At 36.4% G+C, this 17,662-nt stretch overlaps 1 protein-coding gene across 1 annotated transcript; it reads right to left on the bottom strand.

Annotated features, from left to right (window-relative positions):
• Positions 1 to 2,934: 2,934 nt before the first annotated feature.
• On the bottom strand, positions 2,935 to 17,432 carry LOC135206718 (box C/D snoRNA protein 1-like). The gene is made up of 3 exons (XM_064238170.1): positions 17,159 to 17,432; positions 12,343 to 12,564; positions 2,935 to 3,998 (listed from the first exon to the last, which is right to left on the bottom strand). The coding sequence occupies exons 1-3, from the start codon at positions 17,188 to 17,190 to the stop codon at positions 3,587 to 3,589; spliced, it is 666 nt and encodes a 221-aa protein (XP_064094240.1). The 5' UTR covers positions 17,191 to 17,432; the 3' UTR covers positions 2,935 to 3,586.
• Between the last annotated feature and the right edge of the window lie 230 nt (positions 17,433 to 17,662).

The raw sequence follows: 17,662 nt of genomic DNA, 5'->3' as shown, positions 1-17,662 counted from the left end.
GTAGTGTTCAACACTCGCCCCAGTTTTATACCAACACCTTTTATTTAGGTGAGCGAGTCAGAGACTTCTGACATGTCCAATTTAGCAGTTCTCTGGTATTATAGCAATATTTTACTAGAAATAGTGCTAAAGAGGACACATTTCACTGGGCGACACAGCTTCCTCGCCCAGAAATAGATTTTTCCTACGTGAAAATCCCTTTTATGGCCTAGAGTTCTCCTGTAGGAGGACTGTTCAACCCAAAGTATTCCTCTAGCAGTTCCTTATTTTCTTCACTCATTCATTTGTCTCCACACAGTTTTGCCTGGATAAGGGCTTCAAGTAGCCTATTCATTATGCATTTAAAATGTTTATGGTCAAATAGGAGTACAAGAGGTTAAAATAAAAACCATAATACAACATTCAAGCATTTATTTACAAAAAATATACATTGCTGTATTTAAATTTGTAGGATAAATGTGAGAACAATCATAAGAAATACAGGATGTATGGTACAAATAAATTTAAATTCTTGTGGAATGGAAGCAAGAACCGATAAAATGGACTGGGCATAGTGGTCAAAGATGAAATGGCAAAAGATAAGATCAAGGTGAGAAAAAATGTAACAAGGAAGTTTAAAAGTATATTAGTAAAGGTAATGCAAATATTCTTTGTATACTCACCATAATAGGAAAATCAGAAGAAAAAAATGGGTGATTTTGGGAGATGTTATCAAAGGCAATATCAGAAGTGCCACAGTAAGAGAAGATACACTGGTTAACATGTCTGGTTCTGATGATGTCATGGGAAGACATACATTGTCAAAGATTCAAGTTGCTAAGCACTGAACTTTGTGACTGAAAACCAGATTATATTCATACCAACCAATCACCTATATATTTGCCCTCATTTGTGGTTCTTGAATGCTATATGTACTCACAGCCTTTTGTCTAACTGACAGAAGGATGGTAATTTAATGTTGTAGGTACCACCTGGAACCAAACATATGTAACACACATATCTCTGGTTGAAAAATGACATCCCAAGACTCATGGCAGCTAAGAGAAGTATTATTGATGGGTTTTAATTTTTTTTTAAATTATTTTTATTATAAAATTAAATTTTTTCCACCATACCCATGAGCCACAGAGTGATCTCTTCTAATCTAACAGACAATTTCCGAGATACAGAACACTGCAAAATACGGTTAAGGTATTAGCTTACATCAACCTTTGCAATTTATATACCCTACACCATGTACATGCATAAATGGTTAACTGTTTAATATATTCCTCATACATAAATTTTTGTTGTCTATAAGCTTTTACTCACAAACGAGTGATGAAAGCCTTTAAACTACAACAAACTTATCTTTGAAAGAGACTGAGTTTTTCCTTAACCCTCTTGCGCACAGGTCGAAAATATAAGGGTGTGTAAGGTACACGACTTTTTCCCCCAGGCCAAAAAGAACATGCACATGGAAAAGTTTTTTGGTAAAATTCAATATGTCCAAAACTATAACTGATATATGCTTCTGGTTAGTGTATTATATCGGCAAATGATTGAATTATTCCCTAAAGCAATCAGAACACCTTTATGAGGCTTAGAAGTAATAAAAACGGTGCTGAATGTGAAATTTAAAAAAAAAAAATCAGATTTTTTTGGAAATAATCATGAAAATTATAATCATTAGGCTTGGGAGTTTGTTTTATACGTAAATTGTGTTGAAATGTTTGATCTTTCGAAAGGAAGCAATAATTTTGCAATAAATGTGTTTGCTAAAGAGCTGTAATTGATTAAGAAATGCTAATTTTTTACGAGTGCAATTTTAAGGTTTTCCAACCTCCTGATGTTGACGTTTTGTATCATAGCTAAGTAAGCTAGCGGCGTCGGGTTTGTGTTTTCTTCGAGATTCATCATCTTGACCCAATGGCATCAACTACGTCTTCTATGATTGATTCATTTTTTTCGTGAATTTTTCCAGAAAATAACTTACACATGACGCACCTGGCCTGTCATCTGTGCACTTCCAGAAAAAAATTTATTGACGCACTACACGTCAACAGATCATGAAAGGTTAATTAGTGCATACAATGCAATGAGAAGGTCTACAAGAGTAATGACTGGCAAGCCATGAAAGTGCCTTTTATATAACTAGAATTGGTGAATGTCTGTGGGACTGACTACCAATAGGCTACCATTGATATGCCTCAGGGAGTGAGGGCAAAAGAGCACTCAAAAGGTTAAATGGTCATGACTGATAATGTAAGTTTGAGACAGGTCCATCCAAGAGCAGCTATCATTACAGTCACTGTTAAATCTGGACTTTGGAGCTGTGATGCTCATTAGGGTTCATAGGGCAGACAGAACTGCTATTGATCACAGTTAACTGCTCCTTGTTGTCACTGTTGTCATCACTATCAAAACCTTAACAATGGATGCAGTCCTTCTGCTTTGTGCAGTCTGACTGAAGCCATAAACTATGAGTGTCTCTGATGAAGGCAAATATAGAGACAGGCATTTCAATACTTATGGTTCTCACAAAGCAGCTGGTTGTGGATTCTCTGCACTGTATTAATACTGTAGTTGGACCATTAAGAAAGCACGAATCTGACACCTTAGCCCAATGAAGGGATTCCTTTGAACCCTGGATACTGCATCATCAGTCACAGCTACAGTCACTAAAATAAAATCAGTTATTACTGGAGGTGCAGTCACAAGTAAGGTCAATTGGGGGGTTCGAAGTGGGCTGGGCAGTCAGAATGTATAATGGGCAAGGAAGGTAAGGACTAGACATGCCAGGCAGTGAGCCAACTAAATACTGACAAAGCATGTTAGGAGTGGGTAGGGAGAAAAGGAAGCGCAATGCAGTGGAAAGCAGCAAAGAGCAGTTATAGTGGATAGCTTGCAACTGACATTAGACCAGTCTGGCACATCACCTAAATACTGACACTTCTTCACTGATAATAATGAAACAATAACTGGAATATTACTAACAATAATAAGACGCATAATTCTCAGAAAAAAATACTGTGATTAGTACTTTGCTAGCTTTCACTGCAATGACAGCTAATCAGAAGACCACAACAGCAATGGCAGTACTTAGGTGCAGAGATTACCAGTTGATCCCTTATCTATGGTTAAACAAAGTAAAATGGATAAAAAGAATGAGGAATTATTTAATAAATAATGAAATTAAAAAATTGTTAAATTGAAAAATAGCATGATCAATCCTGTAGGAAAGTGCTGGGGAAAACTTAGATCAAGCTGTTACCAGCACTCCACTCTTCAATACATATACTGTAGTGTACAGTATGAGGTATATAGACAAATAACTGAGTCTAGGGGTTTTAAGGCCATAAATGTGGGCAAAATATATGATTGATTGGCTCTGATGAGAAAAACAGTATTTAAGAAATGAAGACAGAATACATTGGAATTCAGTTTGAATACACAAGAAAGATGAGTGAAGAAAACTTACTCTACATATAACCTCACATGGGGAAAGGATGACATAAAACCATTACTAACGATGATTATGATGATAATGATGATGATGAATGCCACTTCTTTCTAAATATGAGTTAAGAATGAGAAAGATTCATATTCAGAAATATCCTAAGCTTTCATCTACCTCTTCTTTTTGCTCTTTTTCACAAAACAAATCGTCATGATCATCAGCTTCATATTCAAGGTAAGAGTGAATATGATCTCGAAGAACAACATAAAATACAGGATACTCAATGACAGTTTTATTTGCCATGTTCAAACGAAGACTTTTTTTCACAAAAACTTCTTCAAAGGCAGGCACAGATCCTTTCTCATTAGTTTGCATCAGGACAGCGACTTTCCCGTAAGAAGCTGAATGATAAAAAGCTAATTTTTCAGATTCTTCTAGACTCAAACTGTCATTTGGCTCTAAGTACTTAGAAAGAAGTTTGACAATAGTGGTGTTTTCATCTACATTTCTGTCAACAAATGTTACATCTGCCTGATGAAAAATCCATTTCACATGCCATCTGTAAAAGGAGAAAATTGATAATTGCAATTTAGGGTTCTATTATGATTTACTAGTACTTATGGTTATCTGGCATCAATTGTCATTGATACCATTTGATATCAGTACATCAAAAAAGACTATCGTTTGTACACAGGAATGGGATATAAAATTTAGATCAAAGGCCAGTACTAACAGGGAATTTGAGAGTAAAAATTTGTTTAAGATGTAATAGTAGGAAAACCTTGCTGTTACAATATGAAACAATTGTTATGAAAGTGTGGAAAGTATGATTAAAGAAAAAGAAAATGAACTGAGGTACAGTAAAAGAATGATAGGAATTGCAACTAGGGGTTGAAGGGATGCTGCAAAGAACATTAGGTAATGCCTACAGTGCACCACATGAGGTCCAATAATGGCATCCTACAGGGAGCATCAGTAAATGGCTAATTATCATCTTCATTGTAAATCTTAGTCAGTGAACCCTACATGTTAAATCCATGTTGTTTTATAGCTCTCCCAAAGTACACGTTGGAGAGTGATTATTTCCTATAGTATTGCTTTCTTACACTGCACACCTAGCTCAGCCTACCAAAATCTAATATTCCATATATCTTGGGAGGTCAAAAGTATGGTATCTCTACATTATCTTTTGAATACATAACCCTCGATTTCTTCCAAATCACCATTGTTCCTATATGAATACAAACCCTCGGTCTTTACATATGGGCTTAACTTTCAGCGAACTGGAAATCTGGCTGTTAAACTTTTACAAGGTGGTTATGGTAATAGCATCTCGCCTAAGGTGTACAGTTGCAAGGAGGTGTGTGTGGAACTGGCCTACCTTTCCTGTCCTCCTTTCTTTTCCAATGTGCAGAGGAACAGTAAAAGTACCATCACATGCTGGACTGAGTATCATTTCTATAATCTAGCTCTAGTTGGACTAGTAAATGAAAACCTTCCTTCTCTCTGGCAAGGGGAAAGAAGAACTGACTATGAGCAAACCAGTTAGTTATTCTTAGCTTTATAGTCTTCAATACTGTGGGTTGATCTAAACCTTATCAAATCAAGGATATTACATTCCTTTAATTTGAAATGTCCAGAAGTGTGACAACTGAACATTTCTCTTGTTCAATAGATCACAGGTACAGTCTCCTTCCTTTGCTCTTTCATGACCAGGAAGAGACTACCCAGGCAAGCCAAATTGTCAATCAGTTTAGATTTACTCAGAATCCACCCTCCAAAAGTAAGTCTCCCATATGTAAAGACCGAAATTACAAATTTTTTAAGTAATTTGTATTTACTTTAAAAATTTGTCATTTCGGTCTTTACATATGTGAGACTTACTTCTGCCCCTACCATTGGTAGCTATTGCCACAACAACCAAAGGTTTAATGGGGAGATTTCCAGCTCGCTGAAAGTTAATCCCATATGTAAAGACCTCAAGTTTGTATGTTAAGAAAAATACAAATCACTTTAAATAATTCCTCATATTACAACTGTTTTTGAAAATTTTCAACCTTACATAACACCACATTTATATTTGACAACATTAAAAGACAAATATACCCCTATTTTCATTGCATTTATTATTTATTATTTAAAATATTTTGCAACACTTCCAGAGTTTTATCACAAAGATACGATAAGTAATCTGTAGACTGAGTTACCAGTGGAAGACTGATAAACTACTCTCATTAACATCACCAGAACTTTTCAGCAATTTCTTACTCTATAACTCTAATAGTACAATGTGCCAATTCATAACCAATCAAACAGAAAATTCTTTAGTATCTCCTCACCTCTTTTGATTGTTTTGGGCATAGAATTAAGCAAAAATCAGGGGTCCTATGATTTCCAATCAATTTCAAGCTCTATTCAAGATAGATTTGGCACATTCTGTGTGGTCAGATGACTATTTTTCATATCTGATAATGTGATCAGTAAATTCTTGATGTTTCCTCAGATTCAAATAAAATTATTCTTTATACAGATAACCATCACTTATTTGTTAACATTCCACAACAGGCAGCTTTTCAAGTGCAAAAGTCAGTTTCAGTTTTGAAAAATATTAACAAAATACGTACAGTATATATTTACGTACAACAACATCCCTCCAGGCTTTAAAAGAATTATAAGACAATAAGACATAATACCTTTCAATGACACATTTGTGATGTACAGCAATAATGGCTTAGTTTAGTGGAATATGTAGTAGTTACCAAAAAACAAAATAAACTTTTTCAATAGACCATCATTACCTTTACATAGCCTATTTATGCATCTGCACAAATCCCAGACACTCCACTAAAAAAGAAAAGAACCAATCAGCTTAATAATTAACTCCAGTGTACCTGGTTCCCTCAGGTTCTCAGATGGCAAACTGGATCACTTGCTATGCAGCATGAACCAATGTAGATAGTACACAGGGGTTACAAAAAAAGGCACCTTGAGTAAGATAATTTTATAATAGAAATTATATTCTTATGATAAAATGAGATTTTATGTATATTTACCATGTACTAATCGCAACACAAAGAATTTCTAAGTAATGGCAGCTAAAATTTGAAAATCGCGGTGGCAATGTGGCGGGTCACAAGCTAGAAAAAAAAACAAGTGGCAAACCCTCCCCACATTAACCTAATCACTCCAGCTTCCAAACCCACCCTCTTTCACACTTTCCTCTTAGCACTACAGAATACAAGCAGGACAATTGACCTACAACTACACAAACATGAAAACAAGAAAACTTTCAAAACACATGTACTTACCAACCAATCCAGTTACTCGGGCTACCTGTGCTGTCCGCTGGTTAAGGTCACTGGGACACCAACAACAACCACCAAGAACCACGACACCACACAACAACACCTAAGGACTACAACTCTACAACACAACAACCAAGGACAACAACAACACAACAACAATCAAGGAACAACACCACAACTCAACAACACAGCAACCAACCAAGGAACACAACCTCAAAACTAGAACACACCCAACAACCAACAGCACACCCACCCAAGACCACAACTTCACAACTCTCAACAAACAAAGAAACACAACCACAACTTAACAACACAGCAAACAACTAAGGAACACAACCACAACTTCACACATGACAACACAACAAAAGACCAATGCACAAACAATTACCAACACAAAAAAGCAACACACACCCACTAACAACACCAACAACAACCCTCAACAACCCACATATAATCCAACAGGAACTCACATACAACCCAACAAACCCTCACAGCACAACCACTCCTAAGCAACCAATATCAACTCACAACAAATCAACAAAACAAATCAATAACACACAAAACTCAACTGACTCAATTCCTCCAATAACTGCTGTCAACACTACTGTCACCAGCTCTCACAAAGACTGACTCAAAAACACTAAAAACACAGAACTCTAAACAATCAACAGCACCAGCAGACAGCCCAGAACCCACCAACAACCAATTCAGTCATTAACTATCCATACAGCAATTACACCCTCTCTCTCTCTCTCTCTCTCTCTCTCTCTCTCTCTCTCTCTCTCTCTCTCTCTCTCTCTCTCTTCTCTCTCTCACAGACATTGTCAAATGGAACTCTATAACTCCTCCATAACAATGCTTTTGTTTTGGTGTAGGCAAGTTTCCCTGTCCACTACCGGGGTTTGAAGGTAAACATAGCAAACAAGTTCAATTTATTTATGTCCTATCACATGAGAGGGGAGGTAGGTGGGCTCCCGTTCAGTAATTACTTGGTTAGTATATGTAAAATATCATTTCAAAATAAAAAATATTATTTTTATGTAAGTATTACTTAACAAGTAATTACATAGCTGATTCTCACATTGATAGGGGTCGGATTCGGATGGCTGGGTGAAAATACTGTTGCAATTTATTAGTGGTAATGAAATCCGAACAAAAAAATCACTAGCATTAACATAATGCTTGTTGTTTCCTTACCTGTTAAGAGAGCTATAGCAGAAAATTACTGCCTCCGACACAGCTCATCTCAACTTGTAGAGGTGTGGAGTCAGACCAAGGGTTACCTACTACAGAGTGGGAGACTTACAGCGCGGACATCTCCGAGCGCTAGTAAAGCCCAGACATTGCCCATACCCTGGGCACAGTACCATCAATAACACACAAAGCCAGAATACTAAATCAACCTACACCAATAGTAATGAAAAACCACCACCATAACGATTCTGGAAGGTACTGCGGTAATTAAAAATAGTCTCAATTTCATGTAAATAGTGGTAAGCAAAAACCTATTTACATTTCCAATACATCGGTTGCATAAGAGACGATAAAGAAAAGTTATACCTGAAGGCCAGAGACATAGCCACTGCCCTAATCTTCTGTACCTTTACCTTAAGCACAGGGAAAACCTCTTCTTGAACTTGTGAATGGGCCTTACAAATGAGACCTCTCAGGAAAAACGAGAGAACATTCTTGGAAAGAGGCCATAGAGGTCCTCAACCGAACATCATAAGTTATTGGAAGCTCCTCTAAGATCTTTGGTCTGTGAAGATAAAACTTGAGTGCCCTCACAGGGCAGAGACCTCTCCTCATCCTGACCTACTAATCATACTTAATTGTGGAAGATTGCGGCCAAGGTTTTAGTAGGATTCTCGTTTTTTTGAGCGAGAAATCCCAGAGTATACTCAGAACATCTTAATCCTAGAGAGCAACTTTGACCCCTACATCTTGTTCATACCGTATGTGCATCGTACTTGGCAGATGTCAACTATGTCCTGCAACCCTTGCTGCAGTAACAGATACTTGTTACTCCCAAGTCAGGCATCGTCAATAAAAAAAAAATAAAAAAACATACAAAAGTCCCAAAAATCTCTTAACTAATGCCTGACTAAATAAACAAAAGCCAAAGGCTAAGAAAAGAATCATATGGTACTTCACCGACAGTCCTATAACAACCGGCAAACAAACGATCCAGATTTAAAGAGCTGCTACTAACAACCTTTGTCAGAAGCCAGCAGAAAGAAATTTAGCTCATTTGCTATGTTGTTTATCTTCTACCCCATTAGTGGGCGGGGATACCTGCCCACACCAAAACAAAGAATTGTTACTGCAATTTTCACATTTTAGCTGTCAGTACTTAGAAATTCTTAGCTTATATATGTAATTACTTGGTAAGTTACATACATAAAATAAGTGTTTCTACACACTTTTACATAGTCAGAGTGGCAACTTAGGTAGGAAGAAACTCAGCCGATTTGCAAAGACAGGCACAAAGGAATATGTATGATGGAACCAAAGCAAGCTTCCTGGGGAAACATGAATGATACCTATAAAACTCTGAGGACTGACAAGGTATAGTGAGTAAAATAATCAAACTTCTTGACACAAGGGGCAGATCCCAAGAAGAAAGCTTAACTGATAAAGGATGCCCCTGTCTCTTCTCAAAATGTTACTATATTCTTCTAAACTCAGGGGAAATGCTCAAGTCCAACTCTTTGAGTTCAAAAACACTGGGTAAAGCTGAACAATATCCCTTGGTAGTTGCAACAGACACATTCTTCTGTTTGTAGAGAAAAAGCAGCAAGTTTGGTATAACGAAAATAGCTTGGATATAACCCTGGCTCCTTCCATTTGGCAGACCCCTGTAATAGATGTTGTCCTGGGTTAGCAATGTTCTGAGACACCTCCAACAAAAATTCTTCTACAATGAGGCATCACTTAATACCTTCCTAGAATGAAAACTTAACAAGTCAAGAAGATGAAATCAAACATAATGGGGTACAGGAGATTCTCTCACCTGAGAGGGATACTTGGGATATCTATCAAGAGGGCGAGAAGATCTTGGATTAACTTCTGTTGAGGCCAGAGAGATCATTCGATGATTTCCAGTTCCTGTCCCTAAAGAACTGGTGACAATGAAATGTGGGAAGGCACAGACATCTAGACTGTTCCAGCTGTGCATCACAGTGCCTATCTTCCAAGCTGTTTCATTAGCCTTGGCACAGTCGTTCCTGCTGAAGTGCACTGACAATATGTCTACAAGAGGAATCTTTTAAAGATTCCACAGCAATCTGCACGATTTTAGACATAAAAACCTTTCAGCATAGAGGATTTGCTTCATTCTGCTGTGGGAGTTCATCATGAATTTTAAATTCCATGGATAAATATTGCTACTAACTAAACATATTTCTCCTCTCCCCACAATAAGATCTCTATCTCTAGCTGACATATGCCCTCAGACCTAGCATCTCCTTGATATTTCAAATAGGCAACAGTTGTCAAGTTATCCAACAAATGCAAACTGCAGATGTGAGGAACAAAAGCTTGTAATCCCAAAGAGACTACTTGGATTTTCAACAAATTTATGTGAAGAACAAATGACAAAGGCCTGCAAGTCTAACAGATAAGGCCTTTACTTGTCTCCAAAGCCTTCATTAGTAATACAATGACTGCCTGGAAAAATAACCAACACTAATATGGTATAAAACAATGAAAAATACATAGTAGCAATAACTACACTGTAAACAAAAACAGGGTAAAAGGAGCCTGGATAAAACTGTAAGCAGTTAACAAGGTGACAGACACAATATGTGACCCACTTGGGTACTGGGGAACTAAAGGAAACCAGAAACACCAGCATCATCTACCACTGGGAATAGTTATTCTTTTTGTTATAAGGGAACTGTGATTTGCACAGACACTTGAATAGCCTTTGTAAAAGTAATGGTTTATGTGGAAAAAAATTTCTATTTTCTGTCATCAAGCAATTTCTGTGATTTGCACAGACACATGAACAGCCTATGGAAAAGTAATACAGTAGTACCTCGAGATACGAAATTAATCCGTTCCGAGGCGCCCTTCGTATCATGAGGTTTTTGTATCTTGGACCACATTTTACATGTAAAATGGCTAATCCGTTCCAAGCCCTCCAAAAACACCCCAGTAAATTATATTTCCAGGCCTAAAACACATGTTCTAGGGTTACGACGCCAATCCGACGGAAGAAATAGGACTCCAAAAAGGCAAAATACTGTACATACTTGAGTAATATTCAACTGCATGTAATGTTCAACCCCATTTTTACTGCATATATTAGGACTTTAGCATATGTCCCTTAGCAATAAGCCTAGCCTATGTTAGCGGTTGCTACTGTAGCCTAGTCTATGATTCTGACATCTAACCTAAGAGCTAAAGCTTAGAATATGCCAATAAAATGTATAAATAATCAGTATGTACTCATTTCAAATAATTATTAATTAATCATTAACTATAATACACAAACAAACAAAAAAAAAAAACCTTCCAATCGATTGTTACCTTCAGCTCTTACCCGTCTTACGAGTACCAAACGAACGCCAGCAATTTTTCCTAGCGCACAGTAAGCCATAAATTTTCATTAGTATCTCTCTTCAACTAATGAAACTACCAAACAGTATAATAACCATTCATTTCTATTCTTTATTCTATCTTTACCTAATGGAAATACCGAGTTACTGGACAGCTATAATGAAACATACGTATATGTAACGTAATATTAAAAACAGAAGAAGAATTCTAAAAAATACGTATTTGTTGGCAGTCTGATTTATTTTATATTTTATGATATCTAATTCACAATTTTTTATTAAATGTATTGCATGTACTCATTTCAAATAATTATTAAGTAACCATTAACTATAATAAACAAACAAAAAAAAAAAAAAGCTTCCAAACATCTGTTTACATCCAGCACTTACGAGTATCGAACAATCGCCAAGCAATCACTTTACACAGTAAGACATAAATTTTCATTATCTCTCTTCAACCACTGAAATTACCCAAACAGTATAATACCATTCATTTCTATTTTTCTTTATTCTATCTTTACCTAATGTTTTTTTTTTATAATTGTATGCATGAATAAGTTTTTCAATTTACAGCATCCTTTTACCAATAGAATACTTAAAGCACAAGGGGTAGATGCTGACCAATAGGAGAGCAGGACCTTATGGGGTGACTAGCATCAGGAACCAATGGGAGAGCGGGAGGATGGTGGCGAGTTTACTCAGTTGGCAGCGCGGGAGTTTTAAAATTGTTCTCGGTGGTCCGGCGAATCTCGGGACTTTACAGCAACAACCTTTCGTATCTTGAAAACTTTTCGTATGTAGAGCTGTAAAATTTTCGTATTTGCTTTCGTATCTCGAGTTTTTCGTAAGTTGAGCCTTTCGTATGTCAAGGTACCACTGTAGTTTATTCGAAAAAAATTCTATGTATTTTCTGTCATCAACCAAATTCTGTGGGGTTTATATTTCCAATAATAATAAAAAAAGATTTAAATCAAAATATAAATTACTGTCTTCCTCAACCCCTGAAACAGAACTAAGAACAATAGAAATACAGTACCTTATTATGCCATCTTTAAAGTAATAACGCGTTGAATTTTCTTGATGTGCAACAAAATGGCTTGGCATAAACTTTAAAAGGGTTCCTCGATTCCATGCTTCACTCTTCAGACGCTGCAAAAAATGAGGCAATGACTGTCTTTCACCATGCCTCACCATGATATGACGTCTCAGTGGGTGACGATGATTGTCATCCAATTTGTGGTCAATCTCCTCAAGGAATCTATGAACAAAGTAGAGAATAATAAATTTAATGGTTTCATGTAAAGGACAGTTAATGAAAAACCCTAAAAATTAAAAGTAAAATAATAAGAATTTTCCTGCTAGTACCTTAAATCTTTTCATGAAATACTTAATTTGTTTTTATTCAAAAGAATTTCTAACCCCATATCCCCACTTCCTAATTTGCTTACAAACTGTTATTTGTTATCCTTTTAGTACACATTCCCACAAGTAATGTTCATTAAAGCTAATAACCTGCTGCCAGCATTATAGTTAGGGTTTCATGAAGACCTTAGTCCTTGTGATGCACTCTTGTCAATATCTACCATCTTGCAAAATGCTCTTGATAAGGGTGCAGAGACACACATAAATGATCTAGATTTTAGTGCAGTCTTTGACCATGTAAATCATGAAGCATTAACCTACTTATTAATATTTTAAATGAATTTTTAATGGGCAGCACCCAGAGTCTGTGTTGATGGCCAGTATAGAACTTAGTAATGTTATTTCAGGTGTCCCTCAGGGTATTGTTCTGGGACCATTGCTACTCATTATCTATACTAATGGCATCAGGCAAAGTCTGAGGAACAAACTAATTACGTACATAAGCTGATGATGTTACTCTTCTAGCAGCTGTTCCTTTTCTGTGCCTTAGGTCTGTGATTGGAGAATCCTTGAATAAAAATCTAGCACATAAGTCAAGTAGGCTTTGGGGCATGAAGCTTAAAACTCAAGGTATGTTTGTTAGTCAATCCAGAACAATTCTGCCTTTTTCCCCTGATTTACAATTAATTGGACAGTTCTAAATCCCAGTGACTCTTATGATCTTAGGTGTGTGACTTTTGATAAAAACTGACTCTTGAGAAGCATATATATAATCTCTGCATCCTGTTTCTCAAAAGTTGATATTTTACAAAAATATTTTAGAATGTTTTGAGATGAAGCTGTAATATCAAAATGTAACTCTTTTCTTCTCTCCAGTTTGGAGTATTGCTCTCCAGTGTGTTCTTCTGTTGCTGACTCTCTATCTCAAACTCTTGGATATAATAATTACGTCATCGGTCAATTTTATTTTGCCAATTCTTAATGCTGACTTGTGTCTACAACGACAAATGTCCTCTGCAATCATCTTTGCCCTACTTAGCTGCTTTTGCTAGCACCACTAGGCAGGCTGATGCTGCAAACAGTATGAAATTTTCTAGCATTAGGCTTAATACTACAGTTTTGTAATAGTTTTATCCTAGTTATCATTAAAATGTTATCAAATGTTTTATAATACCGTGTGTGGTGTGTTCTTTCAAGCCTCTATGAGTTTATAATCTGTTGACTCTGTCCATTAGAGTTTTTGTTTAAAGATGGAAAGAAATAATAAACTGTCTAGCCAGTCCCTCACCTCTATCAAACCTAGCCTGACCCTATAACTGTGGTTTCCCACCACTATTCCAGACTATGGAGGATTGTCAGAAATGTTATATTTATATACACTATTGGAAAGGCTACACAGGTATTTGACTTTTAAAATAATTTACTTGTTCCTTAGTCAATAAGGACATTTCATTTTGTATAAAAAATTGAAGAGAAACAATGATGGTAAGATTTATTCAAGAATCTTTTTAAAAGAAGAAATGTATGTTAAAAATAGTTAGACTATCACTAAGGAACCAATAAAATTTATGAAATTAACTTCATTTAGCAGACTAACATGAAAACAAATCATGTTAAGTTTGCTAAATAATGTTAACTTCATAAAATTTATTGATTTTTTAGTGATAGTCTAACTATTTTCAACTTACATTTCTTCTCGGGTTATTTTTAAAAAGATTCTTGAAAGAATCTTACCATCATTGTTTGTTGGCCATTATTTTACACAAAGTGAGTTGTATAATGTGATCACTGAAATGTCCTTAGTGACTAAATAACAAGTAAGCAATTTTAAATGTCAAATACCTGTGTATTCTTTCCAATAGTATTTGTTAAATATAACACCTTCCCAAAAAATGCTTCAGTTCACTGCCATGAGCATCAGTCAAGAGTTGTGGCCCGTGTTTTCTCCTAAATTACGAAAAAAATGGCATAATTCAAGCGCTTTTTTAGGAAGTGTTCACATTCCGAGAAAGTGGCCGCTGCGTCGCCATTCGGTCATTTACCCTTCCTTATTCCTATGTTGGCTTATAACTTATATACAAACCTTATGTAGAAATTAATTTTTACCTTGTAATCAGTGGTTTTATCCTTACTGCCATCACAACTGAAACTCCACAGTGCCCCATCTCGGTGTCAGGACATGTTAAAGTAACTCGATTCTGACTCAAAGTTAAGTAATTATTTTTTGGAATTAGAACATTCTTTTAAGTCACAATATCTTGACTTTTGTAACTATTGTAAATAATTGCTTTACTCAACTTTCTTGCAGAACAGTTTTACCAGTTATTCATGCAGAGTATAGCTCTTCATGTAATTGGTATAATCGTAATGCGCATATATATCTTTATTATTTACTTTTTGGATATATGAAGATGTTTTACTGCTGGATTATTGCCGTAGTGTGACGCAATCGTTTTCGGTCCCTGGGCCTCTGTTTTCGCACCATAAGAAATTATGGGGCCGAATTTGCAATGGACCAGAAACGTCGTTAAAAGAGGAAAGTTAGCATTGAGGGGCATATGTTTTGATTGAGAAAAATACAAATTTGTTCAATAGCTAGCTTGTAAAAAATACTTTATTACAAAAAAACTTGATTGACAACTAAGCAGCATACCTACTATGGGTTTCAGAGACAGTGCAAGCACGTTTTTGGGCAATACCTATTTCTGTAACGAACTCTCGTATCAGAACGAGATTTTGCTATAGTGCTTTACACCCAGTGCCGTAATTTATAAGGGTATCGTGAATCACTAATCGTAAAGAATAACTACACTGTCCTTGTACCAAGAGACAAAAACAACTCCATTATGCAGAAATGGATACGAATACATGTATAAAGCTCCACCTACCTCTCCCCCCCTCCACCGCCACCCTTTCCTTCTCGTTCCTTCGCCTCCCTTTCTCTCTCTCTCTCTCTCTCTCTCTCTCTCTCTCTCTCTCTCTCTCTCTCTCTCTCTCTCTGTTGCCATTTGGTATGTGTTGACCCTCCAAACCAAAACTGGGTATAAGACTACACACAAAACGTTGAAATTGGTGAAATTAGGCTATGTTATTGGAAGTATATATACCATAAATATTAAAGCAATTTATCATTATTGCATTACTATGACAACTAGAATTCATGGAAACAGTTTATAATAAGAATCGGCGTATGTGTGAAGCCTCCACTAATGTGGCAACAATGATTTGCCATTCTTAGCATACAAACATTAAAGGTTACATTTATTTCTGGCATACGGTTATTAAAGAAATTCAAAATACTAATATAGACTGAAATCAATGAAAAGTGCTAGCAAAAACAAAAGCAAAAAAAAAAAAACAAAAAAAAAATATATGTATATCCAATCTTATCCGTAGTCGTTCCTCTATGGTTTTCGGCAGCCAGATGTACGAAAACGTTAGAAACATTTGATTGTATCTACTTTAGAAATATCTGTAATTTTTCGGGGTAATTTGGTTGCAAAAAAAGGGATAATATACATGAATTAAATTAAATTTTTAAAAAACAAAGTAAATTTGAAACTAAATAACGAGTAAAGTAAACCAATTTAGGTAATAAAACTTTGCAGTTTTGTCGTCTGCTGTTCGTAACTGTTTGTGGCGCGCGCGCTTAAGGAGGAACCAGGAACAGCAACAATCAAATAAGCACTGTGGAGTTTCAGTTGTGATGGCAGTAAGGATAAAAACCACCGATTACAAGGTAAGAATGAATCAGTTCAAACCATGACCCTGGGAATAAAAAGTTTCATACTTTCAGTAATATAGGCAACAAAACGTTGTTTTATTGTGCTGATTACAACTGCAATCTTGAGTAAGATCAATAAACGTTACATGCATACGCTAACATTGTTCAAATGATTTGCTGGAAGGCTGGGAAAGATGATTTTCGTCACTGATCAGAACCTGTACATCCCACGGTAGCCGCCAATGGATTTCAAAACTGCCTTGAAAACATATTTTACGAAGAGCGTCACATGCTTATTTAGTTCGTATGGGGCTTTCATATATCACATTATGTTGACGAAACTTCAATCTTTTGAATGGTATGCTTGGAGTTGTAATTGTATTCTTGTTTCACCATTTAAATATCGAGTGAATAAGACCTGTCCACCGTGATAAGGGTTGGTCGTCGCTGGTTTTTCCCCCTAAGTACTTTTCGGAGGGTGTCCAGCCGTGACCGTCGGTGAGTTCGCCAATCCATGCGATTGTTTACCCTAGGTCTTGAACTCCTGCTATCACCACCAACAACTCATGACTCCTGACCATCTCCGGTGTCAGGACGTGTTAAAGTACTTTTTCGGAGGGTGACCAAGAACGCTGTAGTCGGCAAGTTGGCCAGTCCAGTCGGCTGTTTACCCTAGGGAGCTAGGCCTAACCTACATTTATGGTACCGCTGGTCTAAGCTACTACGCCAAGTCAATCTTCTATTGAGGAACTTTGGCAGGACTGACCTGTAATCACTGAGTAAAGTGAGGTTGCCCATATCTTCTTTTGTGAATCATTGCAGTTTTACTTCGCTTCCCGTCAACAGTTTCGCATCGTTCTTGTGGGTTTTGACGCAGCCCAAAAGAACAAGTCTTCGTACTGCATGCTGGGCAGGTGTACTTGGCTGAATTACTCACACATACACTGCACTTGCCTAGTACTTGAGCTCAAAAGCTGTTTATCCTTCAAGTCAGATGCCATTACTTTAATTTATATTCACGAATTTACACAGTAGACTCTTAGACAGTCTCCCACTGTCAAGCAGTCAAGCGTGAAAGGAACAGTAGTAACAGTGGTACCGTACCTATGTAACGGCTGGACTTGCTAATTCATTTATTTCTGCTTGGAATTATAAATTGTCCTGTGTCTATGAAGACTTTCCTACAGTTTCAAAAGCAGTTTTTATTTGTTAATTGCTAATACTAAGATATGTTTCTGACACGAACTTTATCTTTCTATATTTTCAGTTC

The sequence above is a fragment of the Macrobrachium nipponense genome, chromosome 31 (assembly GCF_015104395.2).
Source record: "Macrobrachium nipponense isolate FS-2020 chromosome 31, ASM1510439v2, whole genome shotgun sequence".
Classification (NCBI taxonomy): domain Eukaryota; kingdom Metazoa; phylum Arthropoda; class Malacostraca; order Decapoda; family Palaemonidae; genus Macrobrachium; species Macrobrachium nipponense.
This window is presented reverse-complemented; position numbering and strand designations above follow the sequence as displayed.

Excerpts from the sequence above, each read along its gene's own strand:
- LOC135206718 (XM_064238170.1), bottom strand. The coding sequence starts at position 17,190 with ATGGGCAACCTCACTTTACTCAGTGATTACAG. Across the intron at positions 12,565-17,158 it reads ACTTTACTCAGTGATTACAG|ATTCCTTGAGGAGATTGACC; the intron begins GTCAGTCCTGCC and ends CTTTGTTCATAG. Across the intron at positions 3,999-12,342 it reads TTTAAAGATGGCATAATAAG|ATGGCATGTGAAATGGATTT; the intron begins GTACTGTATTTC and ends CTCCTTTTACAG.